The sequence below is a fragment of the Triticum aestivum genome, chromosome 7B (genome assembly GCF_018294505.1).
Source record: "Triticum aestivum cultivar Chinese Spring chromosome 7B, IWGSC CS RefSeq v2.1, whole genome shotgun sequence".
Taxonomy (NCBI): domain Eukaryota; kingdom Viridiplantae; phylum Streptophyta; class Magnoliopsida; order Poales; family Poaceae; genus Triticum; species Triticum aestivum.
Window position 1 is genome coordinate 729,439,445 of NC_057813.1, and position 23,922 is coordinate 729,463,366.

General features: G+C 44.8%; 1 protein-coding gene across 7 annotated transcripts; it reads left to right on the forward strand.

Annotated features, from left to right (window-relative positions):
• The first annotated feature begins 814 nt into the window (after positions 1–814).
• LOC123155788 (uncharacterized) lies at positions 815–23,911 on the forward strand. 7 transcript variants are annotated; one of them, XM_044573918.1, is made up of 13 exons: positions 815–952; positions 1,637–1,781; positions 4,045–4,303; positions 4,504–4,723; positions 4,813–4,936; positions 15,446–15,658; positions 15,759–16,181; positions 16,983–17,539; positions 17,653–17,878; positions 19,863–20,091; positions 20,195–20,390; positions 20,480–20,653; positions 23,278–23,911. In XM_044573918.1, the coding sequence occupies exons 2-8, from the start codon at positions 1,641–1,643 to the stop codon at positions 17,439–17,441; spliced, it is 1,839 nt and encodes a 612-aa protein (XP_044429853.1). In that variant the 5' UTR covers positions 815–952; positions 1,637–1,640; the 3' UTR covers positions 17,442–17,539; positions 17,653–17,878; positions 19,863–20,091; positions 20,195–20,390; positions 20,480–20,653; positions 23,278–23,911. The 7 variants fall into 7 exon arrangements, with proteins under 7 accessions (XP_044429853.1, XP_044429855.1, XP_044429856.1 ...); XM_044573920.1 differs by having other exon boundaries at positions 17,656–17,878; XM_044573921.1 differs by having other exon boundaries at positions 4,504–4,563; positions 4,633–4,723; positions 16,983–17,878.
• Positions 23,912–23,922: the final 11 nt, after the last annotated feature.

Sequence of the window (23,922 nt, forward strand, 5' to 3'; positions counted from 1 at the left end):
CTGAGGGTATCTCCAACAGTTGTAAGATAGGTGTTGGTAAATTTGCCACCTAGGACATAGTGATGATGTGGCATGTAATGAATGCGGAGAGAGAGCAAAGTTGTATGTAGATTAACCAACAACCTTTGCATAAGCTCCAAGGTGAAATAGAGAGCAATCACATTTATTTTCTCATCATCTATTGGATAACTTAGATACAACCCATTGAAGTAGTTGTATGATACCTTGTTGGTTGATGACATGGACATTTTATCAACAAGACTAACATACAACCTCTTGGAGATGCCCTGACATGGTCATGGAGCGCACCAAGGACATGTTTTTTCTAATATGCTTTGAACGCCGGGCCAGTTAATAAAGCACAACCCAAGGGGGGCACTCCCATGTGAAATTAATTTTGTTCTACTTGTTTTAGGGAGAGGAGGCATCCGAGAAGTTGCCTACTCTTGCAGTGCTGCTGATCTCCTATTGCAGTGTAGTGCTGCTGATGTCCTCTTGCAATGTATTATCCTCCCGCCTCTACATATTCTCAGATTTACCATATTTAATTGCTCACCTACTGGTGCACCTGTGACTGTGAGCCATCACATGCATTGTCCTCGTAAGAAGTTTGTTAAATGTAACTATTCTGTTCATGTCGTCCTTTTTCCTTTTCCTTCTCGAGATCCGCTTGAAACTTTCAGCTACACCGAGACAACCGCGGTTACCCAGGTGGGATCTGTCAGCCATCACGTGCATCGCCCTAATCTGACAATGTTAGTTAATAAATGTCCATAGATCTCAACCATACTTAACGTCTCGTATTGCACCTCTCCTCATCTCTATGTATGAAACCCCAAGACCTCTCCTCCTCCTTATCTCTGCAACCCCAAACTAACCCAGTCTAATCTTCCTGCGCCTCTCGTCTACTTGGATGCGAGTCACTGTCTAGATCCCCGAAGAGATCTTCCAGGTTTTAGTGCTCGAGCTCTTATACTTGTCAAATAGCATTCATTTTACATTTTCTATATGCTTCTTTTGAATCCTACCATGACGCTTTCTGATCTGAAAAACAGATGAATCATGACTTGTTAGGGTAGCTTCCTAACTATGAGCCAGATTTTTATCTGTTTACTAACATATGCATGAATTTATGCTACACTAAGGCTATTTTTATCTGTCAAATAGCATTCATTTTACATTTTCTACAGCCAAGTCTGGGGCTAGCTTTCTACAGGATTTTGGTCCACCTTAGTGCTATAGCTCAACTTGGCCAGGACCTTTCTCGGCCCTTGTTACAAGAATATTTTAACATGATGCACAAACATTATTAGTTTTGTAGAATTTTTTATAATGCATAAATAAAGCATAAAACTCAGGCACCCACACCACGGTTGCAACTGACATTTTCATTTCCTTATTTCATCAAAAGATGATCATGGTAGCATAATAAGAATAGTGTTACCCTGAATATTTATTGGCGTGTGAATGAATTACAATAGACAACTTTATTGTACAATTAGCTTATGCTGCTATAGAACTGTATACCAGTAATCCAGTCATTTGTCAGTTCTCCATGTAGCGGTGGTCTAGTAGGAACAAACATTTCTTTTTGTTAGTATTGAAAGTTCCTAGTTTGAAATGGATTGCACTGCAGATAAATGGATCATGAGGTGCTGGTGCATATACTTGATGGAAGAGAGAAGCCGACAAACCTACCATTCACGCTTTTGAAGAACATCACAGAAAATTTCTCGGATGATCGAGAAATAGGCCATGGTGGATTCGCAATAGTTTATAAGGTAAACTATTTTAACAAAAGTTAGGCCTATGAGATGTAAAAGCCACACTTGCAATTCTAAACTAGACCTAAAGCACCACCCAGCAACAAACCAGAAGGCCAACACCCAACAACACACCCGGTCAGGCACTCGAGCGCCTTCGTCGCTATTAGAGTACACACCGAAACTGTCGCATCAATCTGGGCTACCACAAGCATATCCATGAAACTCAACGACATCAAAGAGGAATGCCATACCTGATAGAGCAAACATATGCCACTTCAATCCCGTGAGGTCGGCTAACATGACTCACTTGTGCTGCTCTCATGGAGATATCACACAAGCCACCGCCGACCACCTTCACAAGCCCCAAGTCCCTCTAACCGAGTACAACTTCATAATGATGCCCCAAAGAGGAAGCACGACGCCGAGCAAAGCCACTGACGGCGTCATCGCCTGATCAATGATACCGGACCTAGGGCTTTCCCCGAATTATGTTGGAAAAGAATGGAGGGCGACAACATCGACGACTCCAACAAGTAAATAGTGCCCGTAGGCGCTGCCATCAATGACTCCGGACACAGTCGGAATATGACTTTCAACGGCAGCCTCATTTGCCAAGACCCCTGATTCGGCAGGCCGAACCTTCCTAGCACCTTCCAACGTGCAGCACCATGCCACATCTCGCCCCTGCGCAGCCGAGCCACGACACACCGCAAGGACCTTCTGGCGCAGGCCCACAGAACCCACCCTGCCGCCTACGGATCTTGCACCTCCGGCAGAGCCGGAGTCTTCATGCCATCCTGTTCACGCGGACAGCAAGCAACATGGCCACCATCCCTAGCGAGTCGCATACCTATCTCACCGCACACGGCATGAGCGTAAGCCAATGCAAGCCAGTGCCCACGCAACCTCGCGAAGGCCCGACCCTCCTCCACGGGAGCCAGGGGGCCGCTCGCGCACAGCACCATGCTCGCTCACGCCCGGCTAGCCGCACTACGCCCCCCTCTGTTGTGTGCACTGGCGACCGTGCTAGATCCGCGTGCGCACTGATGACGGTCGCACAGACCACCCCCACAAGCAACTAGAAGACCTCCCACGACCATTCGAGTCCCACATCTCCCCACATCTCTGTCGGCGAGCACGTCGGCGAGTCACCCCCGCGCCGCTCGAGCTCTAAACCAGATGGGGGAAGGCCCCGCGCCACTGACGCCACACGGGCAAGTAGCGCCGTCCGCGGGTGGTGAGGTGATTGGATGGCGCGGCAGCGGCGATTTCAGATTTCTCCAGGGCCGTTATGGGGAGCCACACGGGAGCTCTCTCTGAAAGACTGTTCACATATCTCTCTCCGACGACCTGTCTCTCACTCCTTATTAAAAGCTGTCTCACATGCAGATTCTGGATGCACCAGCAAAGCTCTCTCTCACACCGTGACACAATATCTCTCACTAGACAATATCTCTCACTAAACAAGTAGAACATTCATTCATTCGATCAAAGAGACATAGGTTTGGCTGCGAGGTCTGTTTGGTATTAGGCCCAGACTATTAGCATCCCTTCATCAACTGGATAGGAGTAGCAACAGATGTTGCCTAGACGGTGGCTTTAGTCTTACTTTTGTATGACTTTGTAAGGTCTTGTGTGAATAATTAATAAAGTGGTTGCATGCATCTTTCAGATGCAGAGGCCGGGGGTTCTCCTCCATTTCTAAAAAGTAAAAAATAAAAAGACATTATTTTATCGTTTCTCGCCCACCCTCGGAATTTTGTTGGGATTCGGTAGCCAAAACGTTGGTCCCACATCTCCCCACATCTCCGCCGGCGAGTCACCCTGCGCCGCTCGAGCTCTAAACCAGATGGGGAAGGCCGCGCGCCACCGACGCCACAAGGGCTAGCGCCCTCCGCGGGCGGTGAGGGGGTTGGGTGGCACGGCGGTGGCAGTTTCGGGTTTCTCCAGGGCCGTTACGGGGAGCGACATGGGAGCTCTCTCTCAAACACTGTTCACATATCTCTCTCCGGCGACCTGTCTCTCACTCTTTATTAAAAGCTGTCTCACATGCAGATTCTGCATGCACCAGCAAAGCTCTCTCACACTGTACACAATATCTCTCACTAGACAATATCTCTCCCAGCATGTGCACCTTTGGTGGCATGAGTGTTGTGCTCCATTGGGTGTGGTACCCACCTTCATATATTACTCCATCTCTTTATTGCATAAATACAGCAACTTCAAATTCAGTTAGATATAGAGTATTCTTTAAATGCTTACAAGAGAGATTAAACAGGGAGTGCTCCCAAATGGGAGCGACGTCGCGGTAAAGAGGATAAGGAGCACGCATTCAATCAAAGAGACATTATTTTATCGTGAACTTGACTGCCTGTTGAACACTGAACACAAAAATGTGGTACGGTTTCTTGGCTACTGTGCTAACACAGAGCAAATAGCCATACAGATCGAAGGATTGAAAGAACATGTTTACGCTGAGCTGAGAGAAAGACTACTTTGTTTTGAGTATATAAGCAATGGAAGTCTATATATTACCGGTATGTCACTGCATGCAACTCTTATCATTACTTATTTGCCCTCTTCTATTTTTAACTCATCTTTGACACGTTTATCCGTGGGCAAGAAGTGAGATATACTGGAACACAATGTAGAGGGTCATTTCTTGTGCAATCTATAGCATGAATAAATCAAATGTTTGTAAATTTCTTGGCTCCATGCTACTCTTTCCATTATGCAGATGAATTACGGGGATTTGAATGGAACACACGTTATGAAATAATTAAAGGCATTTGTGAAGGTTTGTATCATCTGCACAAGGAAAAGCAAATATATCATCTGTCTTTGAAACCTGACGATATACTATTAGACAATGATATGGTGCCGAAAATCACGGACTTCGGTTTATCGAGACTTGATGAAAAGTCACAAACCATGAGCAACGACCGTTTCAGATCATTGTAAGTGCATCTAAATAACTGGCTTTATTGACATGTGCACCCACATTTTTTGATGCTATAATGTATTGAAGTACCGGCCTTGTATGTAGAGGATATTGTGCTCCTGAATACGCGTATGAGGGAAAGATGTCATTCAAATCAGACATGTACAGTTTAGGCTGTATAATTATCGAACTGGTGACGGGACAACGGGAGGTCCCTAACAAAAGCAATGTAAGAAGCTTAAGCTCTCCATGCGGGCAATATCTTTTTATAAATATCCTTTCTACCTTGCATATTTGTTATCTTTTTTTTGGACTTATCCTACTTAATTGCATATTATGGTATTGGATGGAATGCGTCTCTAGTTAAATACTACTCCCTATGTAAAATTGTATAAGACATTTTAGGTCACAGAGGGAGTAATACACAGTGCAAGATGCCCATCCTGGCTTCCCAAAATCCCTAGACCACTCTCGCTCTCTCTAAGCTGTAAATTGTATGGTATACCACATCAGGTTACTTATATGTCACTCCGCTGGATTTAGGAAGTATCGAGACAGAGAATTTATCCACAATGAAATTTACTACGAGGGTTCTTTTCCTCTTAGGAAACATAATTTGTGGGCGTTGTTTATTCTGTTTTTCACGAGACTTGCCCAGCTTATGAGGTAACTTGGTGAGAAACTATATAGAGTGTGGTTGATAAAAGAAGATGGTGCAAAACACTGACAAACAGGACAATCACCTAGCTAAACTAGGCCAGTGGCGTTATCCAGCAAATAGGAACACCGGTAACCCGACGCCACCAGCTTGTTTGACTCACCCATGCGCTCTCGAAGTTGACAACGTCGTCCCCGGCCCATGCTGACTTACACTGCCAAAGTTGATCACCATTCACGGTGTGTTGTGAGCAAAGTTCTTTTGCGACAACTCCAAGGAGGAAAATAGCACATGAGGGCACCATCGTTGCTGAGATGGAACCCGTCAACTTTTGATTTCACATCAAAACCGCATATGACCATGTAAAACTAGAATATTGGGGGCAACTGCTCGACACCCTTGGGGGTGCGGCTATCTCATTATATATAAGTACCAAAGGGTACAAATACAAATACAACACGTATACACAAGTCTACGTATCCATATACAGTCTAACACCCTCCCTCAATCTTAACTATGGCCTGAAGTACAAACTAAGTTAAGATTGTGCCTGCAGCCTACAAACTGTGGTTGTGGAAGAGGCTTCGTGAAGATGTCAGCAAGTTGATCCTTTGATGATATGAACTTGATGGTAAGCAGCTTCTGTGCAACACGCTCTCGAACAAAGTGATAGTCAACCTCAATATGTTTTGTTCGAGCATGAAACACTGGGTTAGATGATAAGTATGTAGCACCAATGTTATCATACCAAAGCACTGGAGAGTGAGCTGAAGGAACTCGCAATTCCCTCAGCAAGGACTGAACCCAAATGATCTTAGCTGTCGCATCAGCAACTGCTTTGTACTCGGCTTATGTGCTGCTGCGAGACACCGTAGCCTGCTTGCGAGCATTCCAGGCAATCAAGTTGGGACCAAGAAACACTGCATACCCCCCCGTGGATCGCCGGTCATCAGGACTACCAGCCCAGTCAGCATCAGAGAAGGCCGAGATCTCATAAGACGGCGCACGCTGAAGAAGCAAACCATGAGATGCAGTGAGGCATATATATCGCAGAATGCGCTTCACAGCGGACCAATGGGATGTCGTGGGCGCATGAAGAAACTGACAGACACGATTGACTGCATAAGAGACATCTGGTCTGGTGATAGTAAGATACTGCAGGCCTCCAACAAGACTGCGGTACTCAGTGGCATCATCAGAGGAGAGAGGGTCACCATCAAAAGCAGACAAACGATCAGTGGCAAACATAGGAGTAGCGACAGGTTTACACTGCAGCATACCAACACGACGCAACAAATCCAGAGCGTACTTCTTCTGAGTAAGAGTGACTCCAGCAGAAGACCGTTACACCTCCAGACCAAGGAAGAAGTGCAGAGCACCGAGATCCTTGACAGCAAAATCACCACTCAATGCAACCAGAAGGCGGTCTGCCGCAGAATCCGAGGAACTGGTGAGAATAATATCATCAACATAGACCAGTAAGTACATCGTAACCTCAGGGCGTTCAAGAAGGAACAGTGATGTGTCAGCAGTAGAAGGAATGAACCCAAGTGCTCGCAAAACCGAACCAAGACGTGCATGCCAGGCACGGGGAGCCTGCTTAAGACCATAGAGCGCATTAAAAAGACGACAGAGATGATTAGGACGTGCAGGATCAACAAACCCGGGTGGCTGACGCATATAAACCTCCTCCTCCAGAACTCCATGCAAAAAAGCGTTCTGCACATCAAGCTGGCGGAGAAACCATCCTCGAGTAACAGCAAGGGATAGTAGCAGACGAATGGTAGTAGGCTTCATAACTGGACTAAACGTGTCTTCATAGTCAAGACCATACCTCTGTTTGAAGCCCTTAGCCACTAACCTTGCCTTGTAACGCTCAATGGAGCCATCAGCATGCCGTTTAACTTTAAACACCCACTTAGAGTCAATGATATTGACCCCAGACACTGGAGGAACAAGCTGCCAGGTGTCATTCTTCAGCAATGCTTGAAACTCCTGTTCCATCACGGCACGCCAGTGGCGAATGCCTAGCGCAGCCTGAAAGTGGCGAGGCTCAGCAGTGGGATCCGCGGCAGCATGAGCCATGCACGCGGCGAGCCATGCAACAGTCCCATCGGTCCGGATCTTAGGCTGAAAGACACCGGTCTGACTGCGCGTGCGAGGTCGAGGAGCAACAGGTTGTGGTGACGACGCAGGGCATGATGCAGGCGACGAAGAAGGCGACCCCGAGTCGCCAAGGCTCACGCCCGGAGCCACTGGGCGTCGGGGAGGCGGGCGGTGTGGCGCCCGACACGGCCACGTCGCCCAAGCCCACGCCGGAGCCGCTGAGTGCCGAAGAAGCAGGCGAGCCTGGGGTGACCGGCCCATCGGGAGCCGAAGCCGGCCCAGGCGAGCCTGGCGTGGCTGGCCCAGGAGCAACCTCCTGCGAGGCGGGCGAGGACGCCGCTCGCGGAGCGGGGTCGGGCGATGCCCGCGAGGCAGCCGCGGGCGCAGCTCTTGCGGGTTGCGGTGTGCCGCCCGATATGCATGCCCCATGCACGTGGTCGTCCTCCGGACGTGCCGGTGCTTGTTCTTCAAGGAGCTCGAGACGAGCGCCACGGCCAACACCTGCAGCATGGTTAGGGAGCAACACAGGAGCATATGCAACATCCACAAATTGATCAGGCAGAGGTGTGGTAGAAGAAGCGTCTGGCATAAGAGTGATAGACGTATTCGGAAGTGCACGAAAGGGAAACACATTCTCATCAAAAACAACGTCACGAGAAATGTAAACGTGATTGGTGGGAACATGTAGGCATTTGTACCCTTTGTGAAGGGAACTATACCCAAGAAAAACGCACTTTTTCGACCGAAACTCTAGCTTATGTTTATTATATGGACGCAAATGAGGCCAACAAGCACACCCGAAGACTTTGAGAAAGGTGTAGTCTGGGATTTCATTGAGCAAGAGTTCAAATGGGGTTTTCATATTCAGTAGTCGTGAAGGAAGCCTATTGATCAAAAAACAGGCAGTGGAGAAAGCATCACTCCAGAACCTAAAAGGTACGGAGGCATGGGCTAACAAAGTGATGCCGGTTTCTACAAGGTGACGATGCTTACGTTCGGCAGTCCCATTTTGCTGATGCGTATGGGGGCAAGACACACGGTGTGTAATCCCAAGCTTGTTAAAGAACGAGTTGAGGTTGTGGTATTCACCCCCCCAGTCGCTTTGGACATGAATAATTTTCTGGCGAAGGAGACGCTCAACATGTGCTTGAAACTGGATAAACACATCAAACACATCAGATTTTTTCTTAATAAGATAGAGCCAGGTAAACCGACTGTAAGCATCAATGAAACTGACATAATAATTATGGCCACTAACAGACGTTTGGGCATGACCCCATACATCGGAAAAAATAAGCTCAAGAGGATGTTTCACAACACGACTAGACTCTGAAAACGGGAGTTGGTGACTCTTGCCCTGCTAACAGGCATCACAAATAGTTTCAGCAGTTTTATTTAACACAACTGGGAGCGGCAGGATGGCCAAGTCGCGCGTGCCAATGTGTAGGTGAGACACGAACACCACTAAACGCCTGAGGAGAAAACTGCATGGGAGGTGCGGTTGGCGCGTCAAGTGCATACAAGCCACGGTGAAGACGACCGCTAAGCAGAACGGCCCTCGTGTCCCGATCCTTGATAAAGAAACGAAAAGGGTGAAATTCAGCAAGGACATTATTGTCACGAGTAAGTTGTGGAACAGACAACAAACTACGTGAAGCAGTGGGAATACGAAGGATGTTAGATAAATGCAGTTTTCGTGAATTGTGTCCAAGAAGGGATGCCTGACCAACATGGGAGATGCGCATACCTGCTCCGTTAGCGGTGTGCACCTGATCATGACCGCGATATGGCTCCTGGACGAGAGCTTGCTCATGTCGTTGGTGAGGTGGTTGGTAGCTCCCGTGTCCATGTACCACGAGGGATCAATCGAGTAGGATGGAGTACGCCCGTGCTCATGACCCACCACCGCAGCGGCCGCCTGTTTTTCATTCCCCTTGCCATTGTTGCCGAGGCCAAGGAAATCTTTCTTGTAGCGGCGATGACAGCGAGAAGCTACGTGGCGCTCAATCCCACACAGCTGGCACGCCTGCTGAGCACCACAACTGGGGCAGCAAGCCACCGGCCGCGATCCCCCTGTGATGGACGGCGCGGCTCCCCATGAGGGCTGAGAAGTGCCCGCCGTCTTGGCAGGGAGCGACGGCTTCTGCGATTTGCCACGGGTTGCGGCGTTAGCAGAGGCAAAACTCGGAGTAGATCGACGCGCTTTGATGCGCTGTTCGCGACCAAGGAGCCGCGCATACAGTTCCCGTGGCGGGAGAGGCGCCTCGCGCCCATGGACGTTCTCAATGAGATTGTCATAGTCATCATCGAGGCCATTGAGCACATGAGTGGTGAAGTCCTCATCTCCAAGGGGCTGGCCAATGGAGGCCAGCGTGTCTGCAGGTCCTGACATCTTGTTGAAGTACTCCGTGATGGTGAGGCCTCCAAGCTTGGTCTCCCCCAACTCAGTGCAGATAGAGTGAGCACGCGCCTGAGACTGAGAGGCAAAACTGCTGTGAAGTGCAGACCAAGCCTCCCGGGATGTCGCAGCGAAGATGACAAGCGACGACACGCTCGGAGTCAGCGAGGACTGGATGGCCGAAAGTATCGCCTGGTCTTGGGCCACCCACACATGATGAGCGGGGTGATACGGCGGCGGACACGGGATAGAGCCATCAACATAGCCCTCCAAGTAGCGACTCCGTAGGAGAGGTAGCACCTGCGCCCGCCAGGATAGTTAGTTGTCCGGTGTAAGCTTCACCGGAAGAAGATGCGAGAAGTAGAACGGCGATGGCGCCGGAGCATAACCCGCATGGGGACCCATGTTCTGCCCATCATGGGGAGCGAGGGCCAAGGACGCCTCGTAGCCAGGACCGGAAGGGGCATCGACCGAACCCGGCGTGGCCACCGAAGACACGGCGGGCGCGGCGCCGTAGGCCGTGCCATAGGGCGACGGCGCCATCTGTGACGGCGGAGGCATCGGCCAGGTAGGAGGCATTGGTGGCGCGGCGCCGTAGGTTGGTGCAGGGGCGCCGTACTACGGAGCGTAGGTCGGGGTAGCGCCATAGTAGGGCGGAGGGCTCCGTAGGGTTGGGGAGCCGCCCCGTAGGCGGACGGTGCAGCGCCGCGAGAGGGCGGTGGCGCGAAGGCGAAGGTCGAGGGCGAGGCGCTACCAGTGGCGATCGGCGGCTGGGGCAGGCTCGGCCCGCCCTGCTCCTGCCCGCCCTGCCCGCCCTGCAGATGGCTTTCGGCGGGCAGCGACGGCTGCCGCCAAGCCGTGGCGAGCGGGGGGGGGGGGGATGCGAGGAAGGGCGACGAGGGAGCAATGGGCGCGCCAACAGGAGAGGAAACCGAGGCGGCGGCGGAGTGCGCGGAGGCCATCGGGCTAGCGGCGGCTGCGATCGGCGGAGGCGGCGGCGGCAGCAAGGGGTGCAGCGGAAGACGGGAACCCTAGTCTGATACCATGTAAAACTAGAATATTGGGGGCAACTGCTCGACACCGTTGGGGGGTGCGGCTATCTCATTATATAAGTATCAAAGGGTACAAATACAAATACAACACGTATACACAAGTCTACGTATCCATATACAGTCTAACAGACCAAACTGCCAAACCTTGGTTTGGCAGGGGCTGGCCACACCAATGCCCATTTCCTGCTCCTGATCCAACATCTCCAACATGGGACACGATAACGGGAAGGGGATGAGAAGGCTCCCACTGCTTCCCAAGGGACCGTCCACATGGTCGGTGCTGGGCCTGGACCGAGAAGGGTCCTTGGGCTCCTCTGCATCTCCGGCCTCAGATCCGACGTGAGAAATGGGGAACCATGACGGTTGCGCGCTACGGAGGATAACAGTGACGGTGATGGCGTCCATGAGGGATCGGCTGCTGCTTCTCTGGATTCTTGGCATATGGGCTGCAAAATGTTACAACTTCGGCCCCAACAACTCTTTGGTTTATTTTGTTTCTTTTCCAGACATATTCAAGTGCTTTTTTAAATAGTAATATCTTTCAAACCCTAACTCCAAATCTAACATATTATATATGAAAATCCCACAGAAAAATATGTAGATTTCAAATATGCTATTAACTTGCATGTTAAACATTTCCAAAAGTATGTTTAGGGTGCAAAACTAATTTATAACTTCTTTATATGAGGTATTTTGGAAAGGCCTATTATATATATTCCTACACCCATTAGTAGAAAACAGGGCTTACGTTCGGGCCATATAAGCCCATTAGTCCCAGTTCAGTCACGAACCGGGACCCATGGGCCCATTGGTCCCGGTTCGTCTGGCCTCTTTGCTCCCGGTTGGTGGGACGAACCGGGACCAATGAGCCTCGCTCCTGACCCACCACCATTGGTCCCGGTTGGTGGCTTCAACAAGGAACAAAGGCTGCCCTTTAGTCCCGGTTCATGCCACGAACCGGGACCAATGAGATGCTTAAATAAGTAGGAACAAAATATAATAAATAAGTAGAAACAAAATAAACTTTAATAAATAAGTAGAAACAAAATAAACTTTAATAAAGTAAAATAAATAAAATTTAATGAAATAAATAAAAATAGCAACAGTAAGTAGAGAAAAAATAAAAAAATTTAAAAAATAATTTTCATAAATTAAATTTAAAAAGCAAAAAAAGAAAAGAAAATAAATAAGTAGAAAAAAATAAACTTTAATAAATAACTAGAAACAAAATAAACTTTAATAAATAAGTAGAAACAAAATAAACTTTAAAAAGAAAAATAAATAAACTTTAATAAAATAAATAAAAATAGCAACAGTAATTAGAAACAAAATAAAATAAATAAAGCAAAAAAGAAAACAAAAAAATAAAAAAGTGCCACGTACTGGGCCACCATGGCCTGAATACGACTAGAAACCCAACCATGGGCCAGGATTCAGTCCAGCAGAAGGCCCAGTAAGCCCACATGCAACATAGTGTGTGATTAGGCCCAGTAAGCCTGCATTTGAGAGGAGCTCAAGAGGGCAGCTGCAGTGGGGCTTATAAACCACTCCGAGCTCCTCTCCACGTGGAGCCCCATCTATCCCGATTCCTGGGCGAACCGGGACTAAAGGTATAGGGCTTTAGTAATGACCCTTTAGTCCTGGTTCGGGAACCGGGATAAATGGCCCTCACGAACTGGGATATGGCCCTTTTTCTACTAGTGACCATTTGAACTAAATGGATAAGGTAGTTTGATAACATCATCAAATATACTATTGGCATCATAGGTGATCTTGATTCCTACCATCTACCATATGCTAACGGTTACAATACGTGCATAATCTTCTTTATATTTGGCACGGTGCACAATAACGAACTAATGTATGATGAAGTACACTAACTGTTGATAAAAGCTTTATGTAAACAAGTGACTTTATGTTTATTTTTATATTGTTTAAAATTGTGCCCATAAAGATTTTTAGAAACACCTTGAGTACACTCAACAATCATATCACTTATCATGTTCTTGGTTGTGTGACATCACGAAATATTTCACTGCATTTTTACAAGGGTTATTTTCGCTCACATAGCAACGAATGGGCATGTTTGCTAGTAATACTTTAATCCCCTAAAACATTCATTTAGGAAATTAAACTCCATCTAGCCCTTCCCCTATATACTTATAATCCCTCAAATATTTAAGGATTTATCCCTCAAAACTTACACCAGCCATGAGGAGAGCAAGTCTCGGTATTTTCTCTCGCCTTCCCCGACTCTCTTCTCCTATTATGTCTCGCCCCCGACGCCGCGAGAATGGGTCCCCACCTCCCATCCCCATAATCATTACCCCACCTATGGCTCCCACGCCACTAGCTAAGTCCCTAGCGCCACCGGTGTCGCTGTTCGCCATGGTAGTTGCTGCCGCCGCAACCTCTAGCTAAGCCAGCTGTGGGCACCCTCCAACCCCATAATAATGGGTCCCCTTGTTCCTTCCCCTCCTCTGACTCCCATGCCGTCGGTGGCACCGCTACAGCTACCGGCGTAGCCGTTCACCATGGTAATCGCGGCCACAAACCAGCTTTCCCATCGGACTCTAACCTTTTTGAGCTTCCCCATCCAATGAATTGGACTAAGCTGCCCAAAACTGACGTCACGTTCCTTGTCTTAGCCAACTATGGTTTGCAGCAGCCACCTGGTCGTTTTGCGCATTGGGCGAGCCCATGTGTTATTTCTCTATTTCCATGCCTCCCCGTATTGCCCACGAGCTTACCTTGCTGCGTGGGCTACCTACATTGTTGGCCCATAGCCTAGCACCGACCCCAGGTGTTTCTCGATGCCTGTAATGGAGTGGTATAGGTGTGGGTCAGGTTGGTGTGTTTTTAGCTTCTGTTACAGCTACTACTGCTATTTTCTTGATTTACCCTATTAATCAAGGAAGCTTTTCTGATTGTATGCCTTTAGGAATCTCTGGTACTTTGAACTTTATGATTATATTCCTGGCAGAGGACAAAATCCTTATGCATTCATTCCACATGTTAGGTCTAGCTGGTGTTTTCGGCGGTTCCGTATTCAGTGGTGTGCATGGTTCCTTGGTAACCTCTAGTTTGATTAGGGAAACTACTGAAAAATGAATCTATTAATGAGGGTTACAAATTTGGTCAAGAGGAAGCGACTTACAATATTGTGGCTGCTTATGGTTATTATGGCCGATTAATCTTCAAATATGCTAGTTTCAACAATGCTCGTTCTTTACACTTCTTGGTTGCTTGGCCTGTAGTAGGAATTTGGTTCACTTATTTAAGTACAAGTACTATGTCTTTCAACCTAAATGGTTTCAATTTCAACCAATCTGTAGTTTTGATAGTCAATTCTGTGTTATTAATACTTGGTCTGCTATCATCAACCTTGCTAACCTTGGCATGGAAGTAATGCACGAACGTCATGCTCACAATTTCCCTCTAGATTTAGCTCTGTTGAAGTTCTATCTATTAATCGATAAGGTTTTTCTGCTAACATATAAGAATTTTTGAAGAAAGAAAAGACATAAATACCCAATATCTTGTTCTATTAAGATATTCGGTATTTCTATCTGTTGAATCTTTTTTTTTTCTCCTTAATCTTTCTATTAAAAATTCATTTACGGCGAGATTTAGTATAATTTCTTGCATCCATAACTCGCGAAATGCCGAGTAGGCACGAATCCCCTCAATTTGCGACCTATCATAGGATTTGTTACGTAAATAGGTATATGTTCTTTTCCATTATGAGTCGCGACTGTATGGCCCACCATTGTGATTGGAACGCTAGATTCCCTGGACCATGTTGCTATTGTTTCTTTGTCCTCCTTCATATTAAAATTTGCTATCTTTGCCAAAAATGATGAGCTACAAAAGGACTTTTTTTCGGGTCACAGCTGATTATTCTGTTTTTCCCTTCTTAAAGAGTGGCATTACAAGTTTTTTTAGGGAGCCCTTGGCTATAGGTTTTTTGTAAGCACTTGTTTGTTATCTTTGATGTGATCGATAAACAAGACAGTGAGAGACAACCTGTGGGACCCAACCATAACTCCGTGTGCGATAGTAATGGTAAACTGAACCAATTTGAGGAAACCAACCACCCCCACCGCTACTAGAAAGACCAACAAAAGTAGAACCTTTTTTATATATACAACTCAACAATATTCAGATTCACGAACCAGTACCCACACCTCCATTACGTCATGCAGGGAGAAAATCTATACGTATTGTCATCCACATTTATCTCTAGCACCTCTTTGTATATATCACTCCTTCTGATCCCTTCATCTTTTAAGTAAACAGAGCACATGGGGTGCTTGGTTCGGGAAAAGATCTGGGGGTGGGTGATGATATTAGGAACTAAAACTTTTTTCATTACACTTTTTGCATCGGTCCTATGCACACATCGCCTAATTTTGTGTGGAGGATAGAGACCTTTACATGCTGGTTTGCAGTTATTTGTCTCAACACTTGAGTTTTTTAGTGAATTTTTTTGACTTATTCTACATCACATTTGTGGAATAATAGGTACTTAGGAGATGGAGGCACAGATGGAAGAAAACAGGGAAGGAAACACCGTTGGTTTCCCAACAAGTAGCAAAATGTCTTGAAATTGGGTTACAATGCCAGGAAATTGACCCATCCAAACGACCTTATATGTGGGATATGATACATATTACAAGAGAAATTGAAGGTGCTAATGGAAAAATCAGCAATGCCGATGAAAATACATCGAGACAGGTAGCTCCCTGGTCCTTAGTTGTTAGCTTTTGACTACTTACCTCCAGTTGTTTATTTACTTCTTCTAACACATGTATGTTCTCCTGCTCTTTTATTGTAGATTTGCCCTTACTCTGAAGGTGATATGCTTCGAATTGAGCCACTCGAACTACATTTTCCTCTTGAGGTTAACAAACAAATGGCATGCACACTTCGGCTAAGCAATGGGACGGGCTCTTACATTGCCTTCATTGTTGAAAACTTGAGCGGATTGCAATACTCAACACAACAACCTAAAGGCCTTATGCCACCACAATCCAAATGTAATGTTGAAATAACAGTGCAGCTGGAGGGGAAGGCTCAGAAATATAGGCATCATACGAATGAACTTACTGTGTGGAGCACAAAAGTGAATGATTGCTACGCAGTTGAGGATATAACAATAAGCATGTTCTTGAAGGAGGTGGTCAACGTGGTTGATCAGGTAAATTTGGATGTGGTTTTTGACGCCGAACCACAAGAAGCAAGTGGTAAAACCAGTGAGGTGAGCTGTCCAAGAACACTACCTTGTAATCATTCATCTATTTAAGTATTGTACATGGCAAATGATCTTTGATTGCATATAGTTAACAGTTCCAAATTAATAGACCTCCAGAGCAAATTTTTTATTGTTTAATACTATCAGAATATAATTAGTAGTCCTATTCTATATAACACATTTGACTGGCTTACGCTTATTTCTCTTTGATTCCATATAGTTAGAGTTCCAAATTATTCATCGTTGCGAACGCCATGAAGGAGAAAATTCCTACAGGAACAATTTTCCTTTAAAATTTATGCAAAATTTTCTGTTAACTGAATGCAGCCTTAGGGCTCCCTTGGTCCAAAAGGAAAACTGGATGAAAAATGTAGGAATAGAATTTTTTTTCTATGGCCGTACCATTCATACCTTTGATTCAAAGGAATGGGAAAAAATGATGGAGCAAATTTCCCTTTGATTTCACTTTCAAAGGAGAAACATAGGAATCCCAACATTCACTTAGCTCTTTTTAGAATTCTCACTTATGAAGAACCAGGCTATGATCCTTATGGTGCCATAATAACATTCTCACTATACATTTCAATGTAGTTTGACTTTCATTTGATCATATTTAATATGATTCATGTGTTCTTCCTATTCCTGTGAATAACACCCCAAAGTTGATAGAGTTTGTAAGTTTATCAATCCTTTGTTTTGCACCAGCATTGATATCCTATTTTTCCTATTCCTGCATTTTGAGAATCCTGCGAACAAAAGAAGCTCATAATGTGTTTTTCCTTGGTCATTTGTGCTCTTTTTTTGCAGGTAAGCCCTTACATGAAGGATGATATGCTTGGGATCGAGCCACTCGAGCTTCACTTCCCTTTTCAGCTTAACAAGGAGATATCAAGCTCGGTTGAGTTAAGTAACGAGACAGGTGCTTACATTGCCTTCAACATCAAAACTACGAGCCCCCTGCCATACTGCACAGAGCCAAACAAAGGTGTTGTGCTGCCATGGTCCAAGTGCATTGTCACGATAACATTGCAATCTCAGCATAAGGCACCGGAACATATGCAGCAAGCCTACGCATTCATCTTGCAGAGCACGAAAGTAAAAGATGGCCTTGCGGCTGAGGATATATCTACCGACATGTTCAAAGTAGAGGGAGGGAACATGGTTGATGAGGTTAATTTAGATGTTGTTTTGATGCACAACTACAAAGTCAGCCTCTGGATGTCGACAAGCTCGACCTCTCCTTCCCATTTGAACCCGACAATTTGATCCCAAAGGTTCTGACACGAGCTATTTTAAAAGCCATCACAAATGATTTTTCCTCTAACTCAGAAATCGGCAGGGGTGGGTATGGAGTGGTTTACAAGGTATGCCACCATTTCTTCCACTCCCCTTTTCAAATATTAGATGTACATATCGTACCGGTTTTAACTTACAAACATAGGGAGTTTTTCTGACTGGAGAAATTATTGCTGTGAAGAAGCTATTTGAAATACGTCAGCTAAGAGATGATGAATTCCGAGATGAGGTGAGCCATCTTACAGGGATCAAGCACATAAATGTAGTGCAAACTTTAGGCTACTGTGCTGAAACAAGTCAGGAGCTGATACCGCAACCAACTGGGAGGCCTATTTGGGCCGAAACGCCAAAACGGTTGATATGCTTTGAGTATGTGCCCAACAAAAGCCTTGACAAGTATATTTCTGGTATGATTTCCCAAACCATTATTATACAATTTGTTTATCTTTGTGTTTTTAATTAAATTTATTTTCTGGAACACAGCTCAAACTGTTTCATATCAGGCAAGCCTACGGACAATTACTTCATAGCAGAGCAGTATATCTATTGTAGAGCTATATATCATTTCAGCCACGCCCATGCAGAGAATGCGCCTATGAATATTTTTTTGAAAAGGAGGATTACCCCGGCCTCTGCATCCGAAAAATGCATGCGCCGTATTATTAAAAAAGTGGCACAAAATAACAAGGTCTGACATCCAAGTACAGCTCGCAAAAGGAGCAAAGAGAAAAGTGAAAACAAAGTAAAATCATAGTCACAGCCGGCTGGAAAATAGGACAAAGTGACTAAACACCTATCCTATTATGAGACCGCACTATGCTTCTCCTCTACAGGTTATTTTCCGTTGTACGCACTTGCTTCGTATGTGGTCTACGCTACAACGACCGGAGCACCAATAGTTGTTCAAGGCGGTGTGTACACGGTTGGAGCAGGCGGCTATGTAGGTTTTTTCCCAACATGGGTGGCATCATAACCTCCGAATCGATCTACCTCCATTTTTGACATAGGCATAGTATCGGTCTGTAGGACTCTACTGTTGTCGACTTGTCTTTTTTATTACTTTTCCTTTTGACATACTTTTGTTGTTTGGCTATGTGCATCCTAGTTATGCAGAGGTCGGGTGGTACTCATGATCTTTTGTATCCGCTTGATGCTACATTTTGAGTTAATAAAAGCGCCCTTTATCGAAAAATTATGAGACCGCCATCCAAACCGGTTGAAAATAGCCCATGCTACCATCTCTTATTGGTTGCACCTAGTAACCAAATGCTCGCCGGAGTCCATAGGAGTGAGTAACAACCACGTAGGGATCCATGTCGTAGCTCTGAAAATAACCTGCAAGAAATTTAATGTATTTTGCCTCTTAAATATCATATATCGTTCATGTAGTTCCATATAGACCAAAGTAGCGCGCATATTCTAATCCGAATATGGGACCTGCCTTTTTAATGGGACATCCCGGCAACAGGCATACTCATGCATGTGGCCAAGTACTCGACCAATCCTCGGAGCGAAGGGATGAACGAATTCTCGAGGTCTGGTTCATTGAGGTCAGCATCACATGAAACCTTTAGCACTTCCGTTCGACAACGCATCAATGCTAGCTGGAAGAGTAATGTTAATGGCTATATGAATGGTTTGCCAAAGTAATTTCGCGAGAGGGCAATCTATGAAGAGGTGTTGTATTGCTTTGTCTTGATCACAAAAACAACATCGTGCACTACCTACCCATCACCGCTTTAGCAGATTATCTTTGGTAAGGATTACCCGCTTGTGGACAAACCACATGAAAATTATGATTCGCAAGGGAACCTTTACTTTTCAAATTTGTATCGATCTTGGGATTGGGCCAGAGCTAATTAGATCCAAGTACGTAGATTTATCCGTAAACACTTCATTTCCCGTTAACTTCCAGTGAAAGCAGTCCGGTTGGTCTGAAAGTTGAACATCCATCAATTCCGCACCAAGTGTAGCCAGGAATTCCAACGTTCCCCTACTAAAGACCTCCTGAACTGGATATTCAAAGGCACCGCATGTAATATTGTAGCCACGTAATCCTCCTTACGTTGCACAATATTCTATAAAGAGGGATACTGAGGGGCTAGAGGCGACTCTCCTAACCATGTATTCTCCCAAAACCTTGTTATTGTTCCATCACGAACAACAAATTTCGCCCTATGAAAAACTAAAGAGAACATTCCATCTGAAAAAGTCATTTTAGTTACTTTTCTGAGATAAATTGAAGTTAAAGAGTATTCTAGTTTGTATCGGAGCGTATACTCAAATATCCAAATAACTGAGCCTGTTCTGTTTCTTTATTTTTACGAGACTGTAATTATAATGATTGAATGCACTTCACGTTTGTTTTGTTCCGTTCCTTAATTTCCGCAGATGAATCTTTGGGCCTTGACTGGAACTTGCGATATGGGATAATCAAAGGTATTTGCAAAGGTTTGCAGTTTCTTCATGAGGAATGCCATATGGTTCATCTAGACCTTAAACCTGAAAACATATTGATGGATGCTTCAATGGCACCAAAAATTGCGGACTTCGGTTTGTCAAAGATCTTTGGGGACCAACAAACACGATTAGTTATAAAGGATAACCGTAAAGGGTCACTGTAAGCTATGCCTCTTGAAACTCCATTGTCTTTCTTTCTCTCAGCTACTTTGCATCTCTCCTTTTACACCTGCAGTGCCTCACTTTTAAATACTTTTTTGCAGTGGATATATGGCACCGGAATACACACTCTATGGCATGCTCTCTTTCAGGGCAGATATCTACAGTTTGGGTGTAATAATAATACAGATAGTCACGGGTCATAGGGAATATCCACTCACTAGTGCATATTTCAAGCTTTTCGATGAGAATCATTGTCCCCAGGCTACCGAAATATCTTCCAAGGAATTCACAGAGAAGGTAAGATAATCTAGTTTTGTTTCTTGACAAGAAAAGAAACAAAATCCTGCCTCTGATCATTCTAGCTTTCTACTATTGTAAATGTGTAGGTGGTTGGGAACTGGGAGAAGAGATTTGCATCCACAACGAAATATAAGCCCATGAAAAAATATACCAAACAAGTAAAACAGTGCATCACCATAGCACTCAGTTGCGTGGATGTTGACATGGCCAAAAGACCTACTGTAAAGGATATAATTCAAGTTCTTACTACGGGAGACCAGGTACGGTCAGCATTATATATGATGTCCTAGTCAACTTTATATTCTGAAAGCTTATAGAAGAATAAGGTACACTGCTAAAATTCGAACATATATGTGTACGTGCACCAAACTGTCAAGCGTGGATGTCTTGTGTTTCTTTCCTTTTTTGGAACAAGTGCAAGGGATCAGCCACCGGTGCTCCAGCGGCGTTGCGGACACTACCGCAACTCTCAAGCATAGGTGGGCGCACTGCTGCAAGCTGCTAGAACGCTGCTATGTTGTAGCAAGAATAGAAACCACCACGCTGTAAGGCCGTGCCACCGTTACTGACATGAGCTGCTATGTCGCGGCATCAGCCGTGCTGGAGGACGCCACCTGCGCCATGCGTTGAGCTGCGATCCTTGTTTTACAGCAGCAGACATGGTTTAGTTGAGATGAAATGGTTGTTTGCAAGGCTACGTAAGAGTTTACGCAGGTTTAGCATTTTTGCTATCAAAATCGTAAGGGCGTAAGTACTGTCAAGAGGAGACAGAAGGCATCTAGTGAGTCCATATCAGTAGCTGACACAACGACTGATGTGAGCTCACTAACTATGAAATACTCCCACTACTTCATGACATAGTGTGTATAGATTTTTCTTCAAAAATCAAGTTTAGTAAATTTCGACCAACTACATGGGTAAATTATTTTATCTTTATCTACAATATATGTTTTATAGTGTAGATATTGATACTTTTCTCTATAACTTTGGTCAAAATTTAAGAAATTGACTTCTAGAAATATCTATACGCACACTACACTACGAAATGTAGAGAGAACATAACTTGCAAAGTTATGACTACTTGATTATATAGTGAATAAAACATTTAGTATTATACGTGCATAGTTGAGGTGGTTTTCTAAATGTTCTTAGTATTACAGTAAATTACATTACATAAGTTCTGGTATGTGTGCAACAAAGTGATGTATGCCTCAATACGTCTTACCTTTTGTTTTTACACCGCGGCAGTGCCAGTATGTCAACAGACTGTCTTGTGTGTGTTTTCCCTTTTATTCTGATTTAGTATCATAGCGGAATCAAAATTGTTTCGTGTACCATGTTTTATATCCAAGCAGCGACTGGATCCTCGCTAGGGAAATCTACTGTCGCACATGCATCGGATGAATAGCACTACTATAACAGAATAGCTTTGCCTACGATGTTTAACGTACTAACATGTGTACAACCGTCTGATAGCATATTCGTGGCTCACGTGAAGATTTGAACTAAAGGTGATTAATTGGTTCCGTTCATGCATTGGATGGAAAATGATATTACATGCAAGCAACACATTTTCTGAGGTGAAGCAGCTCGGCAGTAGCGAGAAACTTCAATGTATTCAGGAAACCGGCCATTCATATACTTCAAAAATGATGGTTTTGTCAGAATTTGTCATAAAAATGACCGAAACCAGTTCAGTATGTTGTGTCACATGGAACGAATAAAATAGCATGTTATTTCTCCTTTATAGGGCCATTATAGCGTATTTGGAAAGAAGACGCTACATTTTGGCAAATTCAGCCGCTACGGCGCTAATATGTAATTAGCACGCTACGCCTCGCTATAACGTTGTAACTTGTAACGTTGTAGCATGCAGATGATGCAAAAATAACAAAACCACAGTCTAGCAGGCCTAAGAGGCCAAAAGCATCCCTCGGTCACACCCTTCTCACTCTTTTTCTACGATTCTCACACGACAAGGACCTAACCCTAGTTCTTATTCCCCTTCCGAGCCGAGATGAGCGGCGGCGGCAACATTGGGTTGTGAGCGGAAGCGGCGGTATCATCTGGTCGTGAGCGGCGGCTGTAGGATCTGGTCGGGAGCAACGGCGGTATCATCTTCTCATGGCAGCGGCTTCCTCCAGCCTAGCACTGGCAGGGACGACGTCAACCACGCCGCCACAAAGTAATTCTTGCTTCCACACCACATGCCCATTTCCTCCTTCGCGCCATCTCCATGCCCTCGAAGTCTCCCGTTGTGCCACCGGCAAGAGCACCACCAAAGGAAACATGGATTCAAAAGTATCAATTGGGGTATCCCCGTCTCCCACTGTACCACCGACCAGAGCACCAACAAAAGAAACTAGGATTCAGAAGGAGATTGCCTGTATGTATTGCTCCTAGGAACTATGGCTATTGATGTTACTCCCTCCATTTTTATTTAGTCCGCGTATTAGGTTTAGTTAAAGTCAAGCTTTGTAAACTTTAACCAAATTTATAAACATAAATATTAACTTATACAATAACAAATCAAGACCATTAGATTTACTATTGAATGTACTTTCGTATTATATAGATTTGCTATAGTAAATGTTTGTACTTTTTTCTATATACTTGGTCAAACTTCAACGAGTTTGACTTCAGTCAACTCTAATATGCAGAGTAAATAAAAACGGAGGGAGAATCGAGGGGTAGTTTTGTAGCGCGCTATTTTTTTCGTTGGTCAGATGGTATTTTTCATTAAGTATTTTCTTTACAATCTTAGTTGAAGGGCAAAATTTATTAGATTGCATGAACATTCCAAGAAATGTATATATGTTGATAACACTGCCCATTCTTAACTAAATTTGGAAAGATGGTAACCACACAAGTGCTTAACCTGCAGGTGATTCCAGGCTCCGTGGAGCTTCTTCGTGTCGTCCAGCAAAAGCTGAGTTTGCCCTTCGAACCCAACAACTTGGCTAGGGCACATGATGATGTATTGGAGAAGAATCTAGACGGTTTAAAAGTTAAACCGACGGTTTTTGAATTAAAATATTTGCAAGATATCACACACAATTTTTCCGCAAAATCAGAGCTAGGAAGAGATGGATATGGAGTGTCTTACAAGGTTTGGCCATATTTTCTCTCTCTCCACATTAGGAATGTTAGACTATATCTACTAAGAAAGATGTTTGACTTACACAGGGACTTTTTCCAAGTGGAGAAATTATTGTTGTGAGGAAGTTATTTGGAATAGATATAGATGATGAAAAAACATTCGAGAACGAGATCAGCTACCTTACACGGATTAAGCATCGAAATGTAGTACAGTTTGTAGGATACTGTGATGAATCACATTGGGAACTGACACCCCAACCAACTGGAAGGCCTATTTGGGCTGTACTACAACACAGATTGCTATGCTTCGAGTACATAAGCAATAAAAGCCTTGGCAAATATATTCACGATATGATCACCTACCAGTATACATGATGTATTTCATTTTTATTTGTCTTATGTGAAAGTTTACTCTGCTAGAACGAAGCTC